The sequence below is a fragment of the Syngnathoides biaculeatus genome, chromosome 9 (genome assembly GCF_019802595.1).
Source record: "Syngnathoides biaculeatus isolate LvHL_M chromosome 9, ASM1980259v1, whole genome shotgun sequence".
In the NCBI taxonomy this organism is placed as follows: Eukaryota; Metazoa; Chordata; class Actinopteri; order Syngnathiformes; family Syngnathidae; genus Syngnathoides; species Syngnathoides biaculeatus.
In genome coordinates, this window is record NC_084648.1 from 12,948,779 (window position 1) to 12,967,468 (window position 18,690).

Here is an 18,690-nt window from a genome sequence, read left to right on the forward strand (position 1 = left end):
ATTGCCTGTAGGTCTAAATATGTGTGCATTGATTTGCTGATAAGCGGTATGGCTAACCAGAGCTGGGATCTGCTTCTGGACCCGCGGATCCCGAGTGAGGCTAAGTGGTTCTGAAAATGGCTGGATGGTTACACACTGACGGTGGGCAAGAAGGCCTGGCTTTGACTCCCCACGCTAATTTATCCAAAAGTGTTGTATAGGGTTGAGGTCAGGATTGTGTAGGCTTGGTCAAGTGAATCCAGATCAAACTCTCTCATCCGTGTCTTTATGAACCTTGATTTATGCACCACTGCACAAAGCAAGGCCCATAAAGACAGTGATGAGAGAAATTGGTAACCACGCACTTGAATAGCCTGCACCGAGTCCTGCCCTCGACGCGAGTGATCACCTTTCGGTTGATTTGGAGTCGACAGTGAGCCAAGCCTTCTTTTCGAAAATCAGTGCGTAACTTTAAATATATGGTCCTAGAATAACGGGGAAAAATGTCTCTAAACTCACTCCTAAACTTTGTTGAAAGCCTTCCCACAAGAGTAGAAGGTGTTACAGCTGCAAAGGGTAGCCCAATATCTTATTAAACCGTATGGATTTAGAATGTAGGATATACGCGAGTCACGCTAGGTGAGTAAATACTTTTGGCAACAATCTACGCTGTAGTAAAGTGTTCGTTCACTATTCGAAGCATCAGTTACAGTGACCTCTCCTGTTGAAAAACAAAGCTGCAGTAAATATGTGCCACCAGGATTTGAATTAAAAATCCCACTGAAAATTTTATGTTATAAAATTCACATTGTTATTTCAAAGCGATCACATTTTCAATAGCTGTATTTCAGTTTAACTTTTCAAGGTTAACAAATTCGCCATATAAAAAAATTCAACCTTCAAAATTCAAACACAATATTTTCAGTCTCCTGAGATTCATCTGGCTACGATTCGCTGTCTGAAATTCACCGTCTAAATTCAGTGTTCAGTGTTAAGAAGACCTGAAGTAACCTTGCCTTGTTAACACAGAATTTAGACGGTGAATTGTAGCCAGTTGAACCTTCAAAATGCAATTCAACAATTTTCAGTGGCATTTTTAATTCAAATCCTGGTGGCACATATTTAGTTCCATAATTTGCCTTCTAACAGAAGTGATGCGGACACACACACAAAGGCTGACACAAATCACTGACCAGCGTTTCCTAAAACTTGACACCTGACAGAGAAACACGACGCTCATCATCAGCACTGTCCGGCATGTTATGACTTAACTGTAACGTTACCTGTTGGTAATGGATTTTAAAAATTTGCTAATGCCGTTTGTGCTTTCCTCCTGTCACAAACAATGTCACATTGCTTTCAATGCAATTCAATTAAATGCTGCCTATTTAATTCACTTTTCATTTTTGAACTTGAGCGTGCTTTTTTCTGTTGTTGTGGGTTTTTTTTTTTTGTCTTTATTCTTGGAGTTTTATATATTTTCATCTTTGTCTTTTTATATTTTTGAACCATCATATTCTTTCGAGACCGTCTGGAGTCAGGGCTATCAAACTCATTTTTGTCGTGGGCCACATTGTAGTTACAGTTTCCCTCAGACGGCCGTCATGACTCAAACCGTAAAAACCTTTAATCGCCTCATCATATTTATACGTGAAATTTATGAACTTCTTTTGGAATCAGAAATCAAGGATAATGGGTTTTTCAACTATTGTTGATGTTTGGTAAGCCAAAAATGCTTGCAATATCACAATGTTATCCATCCATCTATCAATTTTCTTAGCCGCTTATCCTCACATGAGTCGTGAGGAGTGCTTGCGCCTATCCCAGCCGTCAATGAGCAGGAGGCGGGGTACACCCTGAACTGGTTTCCACCCAATCGCGGGGCACATTGAAACAAACACCCGCAGGGGCAATTTAGAGTATCCAATTAATGTTGCATGTTTTTAGGATGTGGGAGGAAACCGAAGTGCCCGGAGAAAACCCATGCAGGCATGGAGAGACTATGAAAACTCCACACAGGGGAGGGCTGGGATTGAACCCGGGTCCTCAGAAGTGTTAGGCCAACGCTTTCCAGCTGAGCCCACCGTGCCGCCCCTCAATGTTATTATTTATTTTTGTAGATTTTAACAAGAGCGGCGGCACGGTGGTTCAGCTGGTAAAGGGTTGGCCTCACAGTTCTGAGGTTCCGGGTTCAATCCCAGACCCACAAGTGTGGAGTTTGCATGCCTGCATGGGTTTCCTCCAGGCACTCCAGTTTCCTCCCACATCCCAAAAACATGCAACATTAGTTGGACACTGTAAATCGCCCCTAGTTGTGATTGTGAGTGTGGCTGTTTGTCTCTTTATGTGCCCTGCGATTGGCTAGCAACCACTTCAGGGTGTACCCCGCCTCCTGCCCGTTGACAGCTGGGATAGGATCCAGCACTCCCGGCGACCCTCGTGAGGATAAGCAGCTAAGAAAATGGATGGATGGATGGATGTTTGATACTGATTCTAAGAGCTCATTTGAAGTTTAGCTACAAACCAAGCATAAAATAACCATCGCTTTGACCCTGAGTCTGCTCACTTAAAGTGAATGCTAATTAGCATAAATGTTGCTACGGTTTACGATTTATTTATTTATTTTGAACACAAATGGTGCAGCGATCACATATACACTGACAATTTAACAGGGCTCATATTCAAATGTACTTTATCATCTGTGTAGCTGTGAGCTCAGACAAGAGTTGAGGTATTGTATAAAAAAAATCACACTTGAGATTTAGGCAGGATATTCCTCGCTACAATTTGACTGGCTGCTACATCCTTACAATCCTGCCTGATAGGAACGTGACTCAACCAGTCACCTGTCAAATCAAGAGGAAGCCGGTTGTAGTAAATCACCTGGCTTTCATGAATCACTTCATTGTCAACCAGTCAGGCTGCTTTCTAACGTCAGTCCAGTCCAGTATGTGATTTTCGGCAAAATTTGAAGCAGTGGTTCTATAGAATTGGATTTTGAAACCGTTATTGAATCTTCAGTATCAAAGTGCCATCAGTACGTTTACAGCGGTAATTAATATGTGAGCACGTACTCGTCTGTGTTGACTCTTCACATGGTATCGCCAGCTCAGTTGAAGGGCAAGTAAATCTCATGAGCTTGCACACTTGTATTGTTTCCACACTGTTGACCTTTGTGCTGACACCACTTACCAGCGGTGTCAAACTCCATCACACAAGGGACCAAAACTCAAACCACGCAGTAGGCTGCGGCCGAACAACACTAGCATTTTTAAATAGATAAAAGCTAAATGTTTTTTAATATAAAAATGAATCAAAACAAACAAGATACTATATTATTCCAAAATAAATCGACCTAAACGTAAAGGAAATTCAAATGTCTTGGTGTACTAAAAAATAAAATTTCTGCACATTCCATGTTGTGTAGGACATGCTTCGGCGTTTCCGAAATAGCAAGCCTCGTGAAACTCGGTTGAGAAAATAGCAAGTTATGATTCATTTTCAATGTGCGTGCAGGACTGTTGCCCCCACCAATGTGGCCGTTACGTATGCACGTCCCTTTTGCGAACAGAAACCAAGGCATCGCGACAGGAAAGGACAAATCCCACTTTTAACTCTCGCGCGACTTGCTCTTTTCCTCCTCTTTCACTCCCTGTAGCCAACATGGCAGTCGGCAAGAATAAGAGGCTGACCAAAGGTGGCAAAAAGGGTGCCAAAAAGAAGATGTAAGTAGGAAATTCACTCAGCTGGGAATTAAGAAGCTAACGTCCTTCATATTTATACCGATAACGTACTAAAGCAACAAAGGATGAACTCGATATTTGGCGGATAGCTCGGGTTCTCTGCTATATGTGTCGACACCGGCCTAATGTCACTAGCTTCGGCGTGAGCAATTCTTGTCATGTCCTTGTCTGCATTAAGTTATTTTTTGTTTCATGGCACAGTTGGTTTTTGCATGAACCGACTAGTGAGAACCAGAATTGGGTCTTAGTCCTTCAGGAGCATTTGACAAGCTTCACGCGTTTGCTGACGCTAACATGTTAGCCGGCGTCACAGTTACGAGTGGCATGTCTTAAACTTCTCAACAAATTAAATTTAGGAATGTATTTCTTGTACATATCCGTATGATTGCTGAAGAGCTAACTTGTTGTGGGATCATTTGAGCTGTTGGAATGTGAGAGTTTGGACGGTTTGAATCGATCAAATGTGGAAGTAAATGGTAAATACGTACTATCAATTGATTTCGGAATTTTGTTGAAGTTGGGGAGTATGACCAATAATTCCTTAAATTCGGACTATCTGCACATGTTGAAACTGGAATGATTTGGAAAGGATGAGAAATTGACTCAAGTGTGTCAAATGTCTGCATTTAGTTGGAGAGTTCGTAACGTCCTGAAATTTAAGTTGGGATGGTTGGTATGGCTGGGTTGATAAATGTGGAAGGAGAGAAGCGCGTCAGAAGGAACAATCGGATAAAAAAAAAATTGTGGTTCTAATTAATGTGGTGCAGAAAAACATGATACAATTTACTTGGTGAAAACGTCACAAAAATGACAAGTGATGATAGAAATTAGTGTATAGTATCGTCAACAATGAATAATGCTAATCAACTCACAAAACATGTTTGGAATTGTGAACGTGTACCTGAATGGGGACAGACAGCAGGAAAGAAAATGTTTTTTAGGAGTGACTTTAATTTTCCAGTACATGGCATCTTTAAAAATGGAGGAATAACCATCGAGCAAGAGGTGGTCACCAAAATTTTGTATGGAGGAAAACCCTATCAAATATACATGTGGTTTCTTCTAGTGTGGACCCTTTCTCCAAAAAGGACTGGTACGATGTCAAGGCGCCGGCCATGTTCATCATCCGTAATATTGGCAAGACCTTGGTCACCAGGACTCAGGGAACCAGTAAGTCTGCTCTATTGTTAACTATTACATACTCTCAATTGGCTGGTCCTAAGGGTCATATTTACATTAAATCATTTATTGTATTTACATGAACTTCTCCATCCTTTTATTGACATAAAATTGGCTGCACATACACAAGGACTATAATTCACTTACTCGTTTCGTTGTGTGATGTCAACTTTATTATTACGATAAGTATTTCCTGTTGAGAGGAAGAAAATTCTAGGATTTGGACAATTAAACAAGGCCTCAACAATTTATCAATTATCAAAATTATTTACCATGTAAACTAAAAACAAAAAGGCCCTACTGCGTCATACTATTCTAAATTTTCAAGTGGATCATTTGGCTATTACACCAAGTCGGCAACTTGTTTCTGTCCCTAATGACAGATTAATTACAACAGTTCCCATCACAGCGTATTGACTCATTTGCACTCAAATGGCCTTAAATCTTCAACCCGCTTTAGCATGTCACTCATCGTCTCCCAGGAATCGCCTCTGATGGTCTGAAGGGTCGCGTTTTCGAGGTGAGCCTCGCCGACCTGCAGAACGACGAGGTGGCCTTCCGCAAGTTCAAGTTGATCACGGAGGATGTGCAGGGCAAGAATTGCCTCACCAACTTCCACGGCATGGACCTGACCCGTGACAAGATGTGCTCTATGGTCAAGAAGTGGCAGGTAACGTCACTTAGAGATATTTTCTTTATTTGTACGGGGGTGGACCGCAAGATTCACAAAAATGAAAATTCCAAGGATTTCCAGTTCTGTGCTTTTCTGTAACTGTTCCAGTCTTTGTTGCAACCTGATGATAATCTGATACTAAGGTGAGTGGACACTTCCCTCTGGTAAGCTCTTGTTTGAAGCCTCACCATTTCGGATGTTCTCAGCGGAATGTGTCCACAGAGGTTAGCGTCATTTACGGGGTTGCAAAGGAGGAATTGGTAGAGTTTCAGGAAGGCATAGAAGCGTACAATGACATCCTCAGAAATGTTCACGGATAAAACACTTGTTTTAAATTTTGCTATGCAGCTCCTTCTTGAGAGAATAGTAAGTTGTGCAAAAAATGCTTTTGCATTGAATGGTTGTACATACAAACGTTTAGCAGTGATATTACGGAAGTATCTGCGAGCAAAAAATTAAGTTTTATATGTTCAATGAAGAATTCTTTCGCTGCACAACAAAGGTGCCGAACGTAAACTACAACTGCAGTCAGTCACATCTGAAAAATGTATGGGTGTGGTCAGTCATGCCCGCAGGTATAAAGTTACGGGTGTGGTCCACCAATCATGCCCGCAGATATAAAGTTACAGGTGTGTGTTCTATTTGTAATTGAGTGTACCCCTTTAGGAGCCGGGGGCGGGGAGTGGAAGTAGTAGGCTGAGCAACAGCTCGTTTTTAAAGACCACGTGCTTCAGTGTTTAGAAAAAAATGACGTCAGGCTGTGGTTAATTGCGCTGGTTCGGTTTTCATGTGTGCGACAAGTGCGCAGTGGTGCAGCTTAGAGGGAACATTGATCAAGTCTGCACAATAAGCGACGTCTTTCAATATCTGTGCATTTCTACTCTGAATAAATTTGGTGCATGTGATATATATATATATTTTTTTCCCCCATGCTCGACTGTGCAGATTTGAGTGTGATAGCTCGCGGGCGCGTATGCGCTCGCCGAATCAGAGTGACTGCAACTGTGAACAATATGTGCACAAAATTGAATAGAGAATTTATAATAGACTATTAAAACACCGGCATGAATGGTTTTGTTTGACCCGAAACATATTTAATTGATGGTATAATCTGTGGACTAATTGATTCAAAAAATATTGGCTAGCTGCAGCCCTATTATAGCCTCTCACGCTGAGATGGTCCCTGGTGTTCCCCCAGACGATGATCGAGGCCCACGTGGACGTGAAGACCACTGACGGCTACCTGCTGCGTCTCTTCTGTGTGGGCTTCACCAAGAAGCGCACCAACCAGATCCGAAAGACTTCTTACGCCCAGCACCAGCAGGTGCGTCAGATCCGCAAGAAGATGATGGAGATAATGACCCGCGAGGTGCAGACTAACGACCTGAAGGAGGTCGTCAACAAGCTGTAAGTGGCGCAGAGTAGAAATCTCGGTGGTGTTGTACTCCATAATTCAAATAACGTCTTTGGTGTTTTCCGTTGCAGGATCCCTGACAGCGTTGGCAAGGACGTCGAGAAGGCTTGCCAGTCCATCTACCCTCTGCACGACGTCTACGTCCGCAAGGTCAAAATGCTCAAGAAGCCCAAGTTTGAATGTAAGGAGTCAATTGTGTTCGCAATAACTTTCATACTTTCAGTTGATGTAATGCATAATGGCAAACTGTTAGTCCTATATAAGCTTTGATTGCTCTCATTATTTATTTTTGTAATCCCTATTGAAAAATTGCGGCATCTGTCCAAGAATTTGCATATTAATAATATTGCATACACCTTTTAAACAACAAATATTTGCAGTGTAGAAACATTGATTGGTTCTTGCTCCAAAAGAAACTTTCGCCTTTCACCCGCCAATACACAATTTATTACAGTTCCCGGGTATACAGTAAATTGTCACAATTGCTGGGGGTCAGTACCGACCCAGACTGTGAACAGCAAGTGTCCTTGAACAATTTATGCTCCCCTAAAAGTGATGTTGCGATTGTTGTAATGAGCTACATTAAAATTTAAAATGACAATTATGAAACTATTATCCCAAAAGACACAAACACCGACATCTTTAAACATGGCTCAAACCTTAAAAATGAAGTACAGAACAGTAAGAAGTCCTGTTCTGGCTCCCTGCATGTTGAACACGTTTGCCATATTATAATTTTTTTTTCTTTTTGTCCTACGGCTATTGTGTACTGCATTTAGAGTTCTGTACTGTCAATCAAAGTTAACATAAAAAGATGTATTGAATGGTATTTTTTTTCTCCCGTTTTTCAATTGAACTTAATGTTATTTTGTCCACCTTAACTGTGTGTAATTTTTCTTCCATTTGCAGTGGGCAAACTGATGGAGCTCCACGGCGAAGGCAGTTCCGGTAGCACCAGCAAAGGACCTGGAGATGACACCGGAGCTAAGGTGGAGAGGGCCGACGGTTATGAGCCCCCCATCCAGGAGTCGGTCTAAAAAAATAACCATCCTGACAGATTTAATAATAAAAAAAAATGTAAATGACCATTATTGACTTTTCTTTATGTCACTGCTGTTCATTCAATCCTAAAATGAGGGTTCAGATTCCGGCCACTGCCTCTGTGGAGTTTGCATGTTCCCCCCCCCGTGACTTTTGGGTTTTCTCCGGGAAGTCCAGTTTCTTCCCACATCTCAAAAACATGCATTAATTTTGACTCTAAATTGCCCTTTGGTGTGATAGTGAGTGCAACTGTTTGTCTCTGTGTCCTGTGATTGGCTGGCAAGCAGTTCAAGGTGTACCCCACCTCCTTGTCCTTTTGGAAAGCATTTTCAAAAATGGATTGTCCTGATCTATTGGTAGGAATTGCAAAAAAAATTGGACCTGGTTTTACCTGACCCCTAAAAATGTTTTGGCTCAATTGAAAAGGTGGAAATATAATCAAATGCCTTAACCCCCCACCCCCACTCTTTTTTAGCTCATTATAAAGGAAAAATGACTTAAAAACTTATTTCATGTTTGGCAAGGGGAAATGTGTCAAACAATGGATTGGCACATTTTGGGTCGTACATCTGGGTAATTGGAGGAAGAACAATACAGTAATGCATTTTTCTTGTAAACACGACAAGACAAGGGCTATTTTTGTTTTTATTGGGCTTTAAAAAGAGATGAGGTGCAAAAAAAAATGGTTCAGAAAAAATATATATATTTGATTGTCGACACATAAAAGTAGTGCCCTTGGAAATAATTTTGTAAGATCTCATTTTCCCTTGTTTTCAAGACCAAAACAAATTGTGTATGGATTGATAAGTGGGGAATAGGTTACAATCCATGGAAGAACCACAACTTTTGTTACAGAATTAGTCAAATAAGTAACCATTATAAATCTAATACAGGGGATAATATTTAGTGTTGTCAAGCACTGCATTTGACAAAAATCTGTCGTGAGTACATCAGAGTACTTCAACGTAGTTTTTAGGCACGAGGGCCCGTTTACCCCTCAAGTCACCCAGGAACCAGTCGTCATCCACGGATTCCAGGTTCACGATGAGGTCCCCGACCTGGAACAAAACCAACTGCACAATCTCAGGATGATGCAAATGCTTGAATATAACTTTTCTAAATTAGATTTTATTAAAATGATGACCTGCATAGAGAGCTCCTCATCGCAGTCAGAAGTGAAGTCGTACATGGCCCTTCCCTTCACGCCACCCACCTCAAACTGGTTGCTATTTGACAACTTTGGACCTGGTCATCATTTTTTTTTTAAAAATTAAAACATTTTATGATGAAAAGATCACAAGAGGACAGTTTTAAATTACTGTATTCAAAGGGGCAGTACCCTGAATATTATACTTTCCTTGGAAAAATATGAAGCAAATATTTGTCTTTTTTGTCCTGTATAAATGCCATAATATTTAAAGAATCTGGAGATACACACTTTGATGTGACTACTTCCTGGGGCAAAACATTTTTTTTGTTTGTGCACGATAAAAAGGGGGAAATAAATAAATAAACAATTTTGGAGATACATTGTACAAAGCCGTGACCTCGGTATCTGGGCTGCACCAAAGAAAATGCGTAATAGAAAATTCTCTAATAAATTCTTAGATTATTGTGGCATTTAACAAAATTAAATAATTTTGGTGGTCAGGAGAGGTTCAGTGTGATTTGAGTTCAGACAGTGAAAAAAAAAAAGTGCTTTCGCACAGTATATGTCTTTTATGTCTAAGTTATATTCTGGTTTCATATATATTTATGTCAGCTGAAAATAAAACTTGAATATGCATGGGTTAAGGTGATGGGACACAAAGAAAAAAAAATCATTTTTTTTTATTTTGAGGGAAAAAAATATATCACATGAAATAATAAACATGTAAAAATGTAATATGAAACCGAAAAAAGATTTCACATTAAATACTGTATGAGTCTTCAAAAAGGTTTTTAACTTAAGAAAAAAGAAAAATCACAAATCTCCAATTTTTTTTTTGTGCGTGTGTTCAATCGCTTACACAAAAATTGTTGATTTGGGGAGAAAAAAAAAAAAACATTCTATTAATGACAAAATTTTTTAAATCAAAATTATCTAAGGCAGAAAACTGTTTAGTGTACAATATCCTTAAAAATTTCACATTATAAATATACAAATGTTTTTTCCCCAAACATACATGGTGGGGAGGTTATTTTATATGATCGTGCGAATATTTTGAATTCAACAGAATTTTGGCTAATGTGGTAAAAAAAAAAATATGGTTCCTTGGTTTATTAAATGTGAACGTGGTTTAACACAATATTTTTTTTACGCACAAAAACATTTTTGTTCATGGTTCCTCTACAAAAGAATTTTTAGGGGGGGGTTTACGTTAAAGATGTAAAATGTGTGGTTTGAAACAATATTAAATCTAATTTCTTTAAAATTTTAGGCAAAACAGAAATTATTTTTGCATTGAATTATGTATGTCTAGAGAATTTTAACAGTACAGTACTCCGATTCAGATGGTAAAACCCATTCACTGGAATAAAAATTAAAATATGTCTCGATAGAGTGTAGGCATAACCAAAGTCTATTTAAAACAGAACTATGCACACACATTTTGGGGTTTATTTACTTTCTATAAGAAAAAAAGCCAACAATGAAAACAAACATTAAAACTAATGTTTTATGTGTTTAGTGGCGCGTTACGCCTTACTTGAAAACGTGACCCTGTTGGGATTACTCCGACTCTGGTGCTGAACGGGCGGCGGGGGCAGATCTTCGATGAGAATTCCGGAAGTGGCGCCCGTCTGCGAATGGGCCCACTCGTTGTCCACGTTGCCCTGCAGCCGGATCACATCACTCTCGCCCTCAAAATCACGGGCCGGGTAACTGGGCCTGGTTTGAGAAAATGTGGCATTTTAACCCTTGTGCTCTTGTAACTTTTGAGGCAGAAAAGGACATAAAAAGTCTACACACCCGTGTTCAAATAACTGGTTATTGTGAATTGGGAACAAAATTAATCATTTCAAAACATTTTTCACCATTAACATACAAGTCGATTGAAAAACAAAAATGTTTTAGGGAGGGGATATGAACTTAAACAACTAAAATAATGTGGTTGCATAAGTATGCACACCCCTGTAAGTAGGGATGTGGTTCTTGTCATGAGCAAGAATGGACCACGGCCAAGAGGAGCGTGGCCTGGCCACCGCTTTGGCCGGGAAATTCTGACACCTACCAACGGTCACAGCTGTTTCGCATGAGGCAACGTAATTAGACCAAGTATTAGTAGTTTGTTGCCTGGAGTTGGTGAGTTGCATTCACTGCCAGCAGGAATCCCCACCACCGAGAGAAAGTTTAGTGTGAGCTATCCTCGTCACAGCGATTTTGTGCCACTATAGTTTAGTCCCGTCTTAGTTCATGTTTCCAAGTTTGCCTCCTAGTCATCAGACCTCACTTCATGTTTTTGGATTTAGCTTATAGCCTAGCGTTGCTGTGCCTCTGCCTTCTCGGACTGCTTCCAACGTGTATGACCTCAGCTTTGAATAAAACTACGCCTCACATCATGCCCTCGTCTCGGAGTCCTGCATTTGGGTCGAGCCCCGCACCGTTGGTTCTTGACAGTTCGGAGTTTCGAGTTAACAATCACATGCCAACTTATGTTGAATGGGACCCTGCGAATCTGCCACCATTTGAATTGCCTTTAAATAACCCCAAATAAAGTTTGGGTGTTTTAGTAAGATTTCCTTTCCTCATCACAAACCTGGCATTCAAATTGTGGTGCGTACACTTTTAGCACTCACTCTATATGCACAAAGTGTTACAAACAGAAAAGTATACAGTTATGACTAAATGTGAAGTTCTTTCACTGATTGAAAAATACTTTATGTGGAAAATAATTCCGTGTTTTTTTTTTTTACAAAGTCGAGACCGTTTCTTCAGATGAAAAAAAAATGTATTTAATGTTACATTCCTAAAAGTGATTTTATATTTAGTAGTTTTGAGGAAGTTTGTAGTTGTCTGAGTGATTTGTGGGGAAAAAAGCGCAATTATGGAAAGTAATTCACTTTTAAGTTACAAAAACTCAATACTACCAAATATTAAATTTAAGAAGGTTAATTATTGGTAGTTTTGAGTAAGGCTGAAGTTAATGAAATAATTTCTGAAAGGAATACAAAAAAAAAATATTGATGCACAATATAGTGATTAAACAGCTGCTTTGTGCACATGGATTTTCTACAAAGCCACCTAGAGGATTTAAAATGCGTTGACAGAGAAGAAAAGATGCAAAAATAAAAATATATATATCGTATTAAAAAAAGGGCACAGGTCTTGAAACAATTCTTCGATGTAGCAGTCGCTAAGTGGATGAAAAAAACCTACGTGATGGAAATTGGCTTTGGTTTCGTCTCAGGAACAGGATTTGCTGGTGCATCTGACTAATTGGAGAAAAAAAACCCAAGAATAACGCATTTTTTTATTATGAATATGACACTTTAGATGAGGACTATCACTTACTAGCACTTTGACGAAGTTAACTGGGAAGTAACCAGTGGATCCTCTACAAGTGCCCCTGTACCATTCACTGTCCACCCGCTCCACCATGTTGATGATGTCACCGGCCTTCAAACCCAACTCTCCTGGACCCTCTAACCCGTAACATGACAACAACAACAACAACAAAAAAAGACTGTTTTCTATCAAGTTACATATCCATATTCTATATTTAAAAAACATCTACAACGAAAGGAACGAAACTCTGAAAGTTTGATTTCTGCACAATTACCCGAGGTGTATTTTGAAGTTGCATCTGTGCTAACGTATGCTACGCTAATCACGTCAAGGGTTCAATTAAAATACCTAATCTCGATGCTGCAGGTATCAATTTTGTCCTACTCAGCAAAGAATCTAGTACTGGTGTGCTATCCATCACTGAAAATTGGGTCACCTGGAGTGAAGTCATACAAGGCTTGAACCTGTAGTCCATTTTCTTGCTTGTAAGAGGGACCGTCAGCCTGCACAAACAAGCACAAAGTCTCCATGTTAAGATATCAAAGGCCGACCAAGGAAAGCATGAAGGGGTCCAAACGGACCTTTATTGACGAATGTGGCAGTTATGAACCAGCCCTATGACTGGCTAACAACATGATGTAACCAGGAAAAGCCGAGCACATATATAATAAATAGCTTAACTCACTTGGAATCGGCGCGGTGCGGTACGGCTGCCGTTTAAGTCCGAGGAGGCAGATCCATGTGGAATCTTAAATTGGAACACAAACAAACAAAAAAGTAACGTTATCATTGTAAATAGCTCCTTTACATAAACAGTGACATGCTTTGGGAAGACTCCTCACGGTGTATTTTTCATAGAGACAGTGGCCCTGGACAGGTCTGGGAGGCAGGAAAAATCCTTTGTGGGGCTTGGTGGCCTGCACTTTGGGTGGCGGAGGTCGTCCAGGACCGAGTTTGGCCGGAGGTGGGCGCGGTGGGAGAGTTTTTCTTATGTTTTCCCGCCTTAAGTGCGACGAGAAGGCATTATTTCAATTATGAAATGGAAAATTGGAAAAAAGAGAGAGATTTTTCCTTGTACTCACTGAACTTGATTGTTCCTTAGTAATTCCTGTAAAGAAACAGTTTTTATGATGGATGGGTCAATGGATGATCATAACGTCATCTAAGACAGCTTTATTAATTGATCCATTGATTAAAACAGGAATTCAGAAACCTGTGTTGGGACGCTGGGTAAGGATCTTTGCTTGGGAATGGTCGTAGCGTTTGGGGAGCCTACAGGTTTCCGAGCAGGAAGTGGAGGAGGATTGCCCTGAAGACTTTCTGGGACTGATGGGAGATACAAACTGTCATCCTCCATAGCACTTTGCTAGCATGCTTCACATTCTAGCTCAGGGGTTTCACCAGTTTGGCTGCGGACTCTTATGGTGGTGGGCCTTCTTGTTACAGATGGTCTTGCCTTGACAGGAGTGGGATCTGTGGTCATATACCAAGAATACAAACAAACACTTTTTCTTAAAATCATTTGGCAACTATGAGCAATTAGAAGATTTATCCAGTTTTTACAGCATTGTCCTTGCTTGTTGTGCATTAAGACCGCGATAAATACTTGCATTGAAGTCAGGCAAGAAGTGGTTTGTTTTCAATTTAGGGAAGTCGGGGTTTGTTAGCGTAAAAACAACTTGGTTAGTCATGCTGGTTGCAAGGTTATTTGCGAAACGGGTGAAGTTGACTACATAATGCATGCTTAGGTCATCTCATTTGACGAAAGACCAACTTTGGTACTTTTGATCATTTGTTAAGTCTCTTGGTCTTGTGACATCAAAACGTTACCATCATGATGAAGAGAACTGTTTAAATACCAAAAGTAATTGAAGCAGAAAATGTATTGGTCCATAAATTAAAAAGGTGTTTTGTACTTTGTCATTTGCCAATTTGAGAACAGGTTGTGCAAAAAGTGGTTAAATATTGAACAGTTGGACAAGTTTGGAAAAGAACAAATTAAGTTTACCTCTAGGCTATCGTGGATTTTGGTTCGTCCTGGAATTTCATCTGACCATTATCACTATCTTTTGTTGAGTGGTGTACCTACTATTGAAATTTTGCCAAGTTAACTCCCAAAATTTCAAACTTGAACTGGAAACACCACACAAGATGCCACGTATTCTGATAGGAGCCCACTGCAAGCCCAGGATTTGACTTACTTGCTGGAGTATCAAAATATTCGTCATCTCTAAGGATGGTGGTGGAATTGTGGTTGTTGATGTTGAGATTGGGCTTTAGTGGTTCTTTGGTGTGCTTTACTGGGGGTCTTGGCGGCAAGGGAGGCTCCTCATCGTGGATGCTGTTGTCCCTGGTTAACACTGCACGGTGTGATCGGTGCGGTGGTCCATCCTTAGTGAGCACAGTCTCCAATTCCTCTGACATGGACTTTCCTGGAGACTCCTGCGGTAGCTGAGGTTTGAAAACGGGCATATGATCCTGGCTTGATACATTTGGACTGTCTTGAACCAACAGAGATCTGGCAGCCAGAGGAGGTTTAGCGGACACCGTCGGGGGCTTCACAGTCTTTCTCGGAAGAGGCTGCGGTTTGATCGCTTCACTAGCACTCCCGTCCTCAGGGGCGATCTGGCTCTCAAAGGCCTTGATCCTGGCCTGGATGTTTCGCTGACTGTTCATCTCTCCATGAACTTCTTCCTCCTGATTTGCTTGGTCTTGGTTTGAACTAAATACCTCCAGTAGATCTTTCAGATAGTCATTCGAGGAAATATCTGCTGCATCTGCGGGGACCTCATCATCTTCAAATTTGATCAAAGTTTGAATGTTATCTTCTGTCTGTTTTCTTGATTTTGTGCGAGGAAACGGGACAGGACTCAGTTCTATTGTAGGAACAGAATAAGTTGTTGCACGAGGAGGTGGGTCAAGTGCTGCAGTCGCCTTCCAGTGGAAGGTGACTGATCTGGTGCATTGATCTCCTGAATCCCACCTTTCTTTTGATTTGTGTGGACCACTTTCAGAAGAGCATTCAGGTCTGGACAAGGATGTTCTGGGAGGTTTTTGTGGCTTTTTACCTAAAGAAGAATCATGGTCAAAAGAGTAGGAGATAAAGAAAAGTTCCCAGCGCAACGTCAAATGGTTTTACCGGCCGATTTATCCCTGATGGGGTCGGTCTGCGTGGAGCAGGTGGTGCTGGTACAGTCAGGGGAACGCCGGGGGGCTGCAGTGGGTCGAACAATGTGCTCCTCTCGGGTCTTTTCTTGAATCACCTGATCATAGGACGGTGGGGCCTGAGTTGTGGAAAGGAGGCACTTTAGCAAGACGGCTTCTAAACTTGGTTCCATTTTGAATAGTGGAATCCACACAGATCCTTAAAGTACAAAGATTTTTTCAAAAATGTGGTTTTTTTAGATAGATTTTTTTTTTTTTTTTAAGAGATTCTCCAAAGTTAACCAGTTCTGCAGTGGTACAATGCGGAATCCCAAATACTGTAATTTGGCAGAATTCCATCTGGTGTTCTCATAGAAACTTGATAAAGAGCCAAGCTCGAACAAACCTGGATTTCTGCAGCCCAGCTGGATGGAGGGGTGGTAGGAAAGACCACTGGGGATGCTGAGAACCAGTTGTTGTTGTCCAGAGGTTCCGTGGAGATGATAGTGATCTCTGGTTGACTATGAAAACACAACACACCCTTCAGTAGTCCAAAATCCCCAAGCATAATTCAAAAAACGACACAATATGGAAATTATTTCTGTAGTTTTCCATGCAAGGACTTTAAAGACTTTTTTCGATACCTTTGGTCTCTTGTATTATCATCCTTGCTCAGAAACATATGAAAAGTTGTATATCATTTTACAATCCATACACAGCTCTTATTCTATTATGTCCTGTCTAAAACTTGTTATACAAACCTACTTCGTTTAATGGAATCTCGTATGTGAAGATAAACAAAAAAAAAAAAAATCGACATGATTCCATCTAAAAAAGACAAAACCAATTGTAGCTTGATAAAAGATGCAGATATTTGAAAAATATAATAATGGAAAATAAAAGAAGATAAAATAAAACATTTCAAGAATGGAGGTAAAATACTGTTAAGAAAATACCTGAGTGGCTAAAACATGTTCACGCCACAAACCGTTGGGCTTTTGGGCTCTGCTGTCTCCTCCACTCTGAACCTTTTTTACGCTTTGGCGCTATAACAATTAATCCTTATTTTAGCATGATGCAAGTGGGCCAAAACAAATTCCGTATTTATTTGGAATTCCACGGAGTTCTGTTCTTTGTAACACACATAATGTAAACTCAGTGCTGTCGACTATTTACTGTCCACATCTAACGAGATTATGTAAATTATTTACAAAATTAAATCCATTACACTACTAAGGGAAAATGTGTAAAATACTGTTTGCTTTTGGAAAATTCCATAATTACAATTTTAAAAAGCCACAAAATCTCATCACTTCCTTTTTCTAAAGCTTGACACTTGTGATCGTCTCTCTCCCTCTCTGATCAGGTGCCATTCTTCTGTTGTCCTCAAACATGACTCATTTTTCCAAATATGAATTTGAAGCACACCTACCATCTATTAGTTTGACTGAGATTTTGGAAAGGTTAGACTCATATAACACCCATCCATTTTCTTAGCCGCTTATCCTCACAAGGGTCGCGGGGAGTGCTGTAGCCTATCCCACCTTTCAATGGGCAGGAGGTGGGGTGCACCCTGAACCGGTTGCCTGCCAATCGCAGGGCGCATCGAGACGGACAACAGAAACAGTCACACCTATGGGCAATTTAGAGTGTCCTTTAATATTGCTTGTTTTGGGGATGTGGGAGGAAACTGGAGTGCCCGTAGAAAACTCACGGAGAACATGCAAACTCCACACAGTCGGGGCCGGGATCGAACCCTGGACTTCAGAACTGTGAGGCCAACACTTTACAGCTGCTCCACCGTGCCACCTCTTTATAGTAATATTTTAATGGAAAATTTTTGTCTGCGTCTGTCTCGGCAGGGGTTAATATACAACTAAGATTCATCTGGCGTCGTGATGACTTACCTGCAATGCAAAAGATCTGCTTTGCTTCCGTCAAGACGATCTGTGAAGATGAACAGAGAGTTGTCGTATTCATCATTTGAGGTGTTGGTGTGAAGACTACGTCTCGAAAGTAATTAGTACGTGTCAAACCGATTACGACGGCAGCAATTTCTTGCCTAGGCTAGCTAGCGACTGCAATGACACATCAGCAATGCAATTGAACACTAAAAGTTCCTACCGGATCTGAAGCAGGTTAGGGTGTAAATGCCAGACATTGAAAGTATGAACTATTTTTATGAATGCTCCTCTTGGACCCTCCACATCCCGGTCGCCACCTCTTCCACTTCCTTCCTTCAAGTCAGTGCTATCAAAACAACGCAAACTAAAAGAAGCAGGCATTCCAACAGCTTCTTCTCTCCAATTAATTGTTTGAGGCTAAGTGACTCTTCGTTGTGTGTTTTTGTGTCCCAATGGTGGTCTGTCGTCGAACTATTGTTGTACTCGAGCAGCTCCAACCACCCGGAGACAAATTCCTTGCGTGTTCTTGAGCCTTACATAAAATTAGAACTTACACACGTTGACTACTTAATGAAGAGGATTGCAATCCTAGTTACTATCGACATAAATGGTACACAAAGTACTAATGTCAAACTCGCAATACTCATGTGACTCAAAGCAGGATTTAAACATTTTTGATAAAGGAATATATCCAGTCACATCTGTTTTTTGTTAATGGCTTTTACTCACCTCCCTCAACGACGCGAGTCTCATTTCATTTTTAACCTGACAAAGCTTTTAGTTTCCTAAACTACCCACCACTATCTTGTTTACATATACGAAGAAACACCTTCTTTTACACCTGTGCAAATTAAAGTGCGCGTACCTGTTGCGGAAATACCTGGAGTATGAAAAATCCCCCATTCCTAGCATGTTTCCATTTGAATCTTCCCAGAGGATTGACCCACAAACACTCAGTGTGTTTATGCCATTATATGTGTGTGTGTGTAAGAGAGAGAAACAAAAAAATACAAAAGTCACACACCCACAATCACCATGTTGGACCAATCACATCAGGTGGAATGCAGTCAATCAGGAAATGGAGGCCATGACACACCACAATGTCAAAATGGAAAAAAGTGAAGTAC

At 40.6% G+C, this 18,690-nt stretch overlaps 2 protein-coding genes across 2 annotated transcripts; one reads left to right on the forward strand and one right to left on the reverse strand.

The window, feature by feature from the left end:
* The first annotated feature begins 3,545 nt into the window (after positions 1-3,545).
* rps3a (ribosomal protein S3A) lies at positions 3,546-8,074 on the forward strand. The gene is made up of 6 exons (XM_061830466.1): positions 3,546-3,704; positions 4,789-4,892; positions 5,384-5,571; positions 6,773-6,981; positions 7,060-7,169; positions 7,898-8,074. The coding sequence occupies exons 1-6, from the start codon at positions 3,643-3,645 to the stop codon at positions 8,023-8,025; spliced, it is 801 nt and encodes a 266-aa protein (XP_061686450.1). The 5' UTR covers positions 3,546-3,642; the 3' UTR covers positions 8,026-8,074.
* Positions 8,075-8,657: 583 nt separating this feature from the next.
* On the reverse strand, positions 8,658-18,690 carry sh3d19 (SH3 domain containing 19). The gene is made up of 16 exons (XM_061830464.1): positions 18,588-18,690; positions 17,567-17,606; positions 16,066-16,180; positions 15,655-15,799; positions 14,717-15,583; positions 13,917-13,988; positions 13,729-13,841; positions 13,598-13,623; positions 13,358-13,517; positions 13,201-13,263; positions 12,952-13,018; positions 12,522-12,652; positions 12,387-12,442; positions 10,717-10,898; positions 9,174-9,274; positions 8,658-9,087 (listed from the first exon to the last, which is right to left on the reverse strand). The coding sequence occupies exons 1-16, from the start codon at positions 18,598-18,600 to the stop codon at positions 8,980-8,982; spliced, it is 2,259 nt and encodes a 752-aa protein (XP_061686448.1). The 5' UTR covers positions 18,601-18,690; the 3' UTR covers positions 8,658-8,979.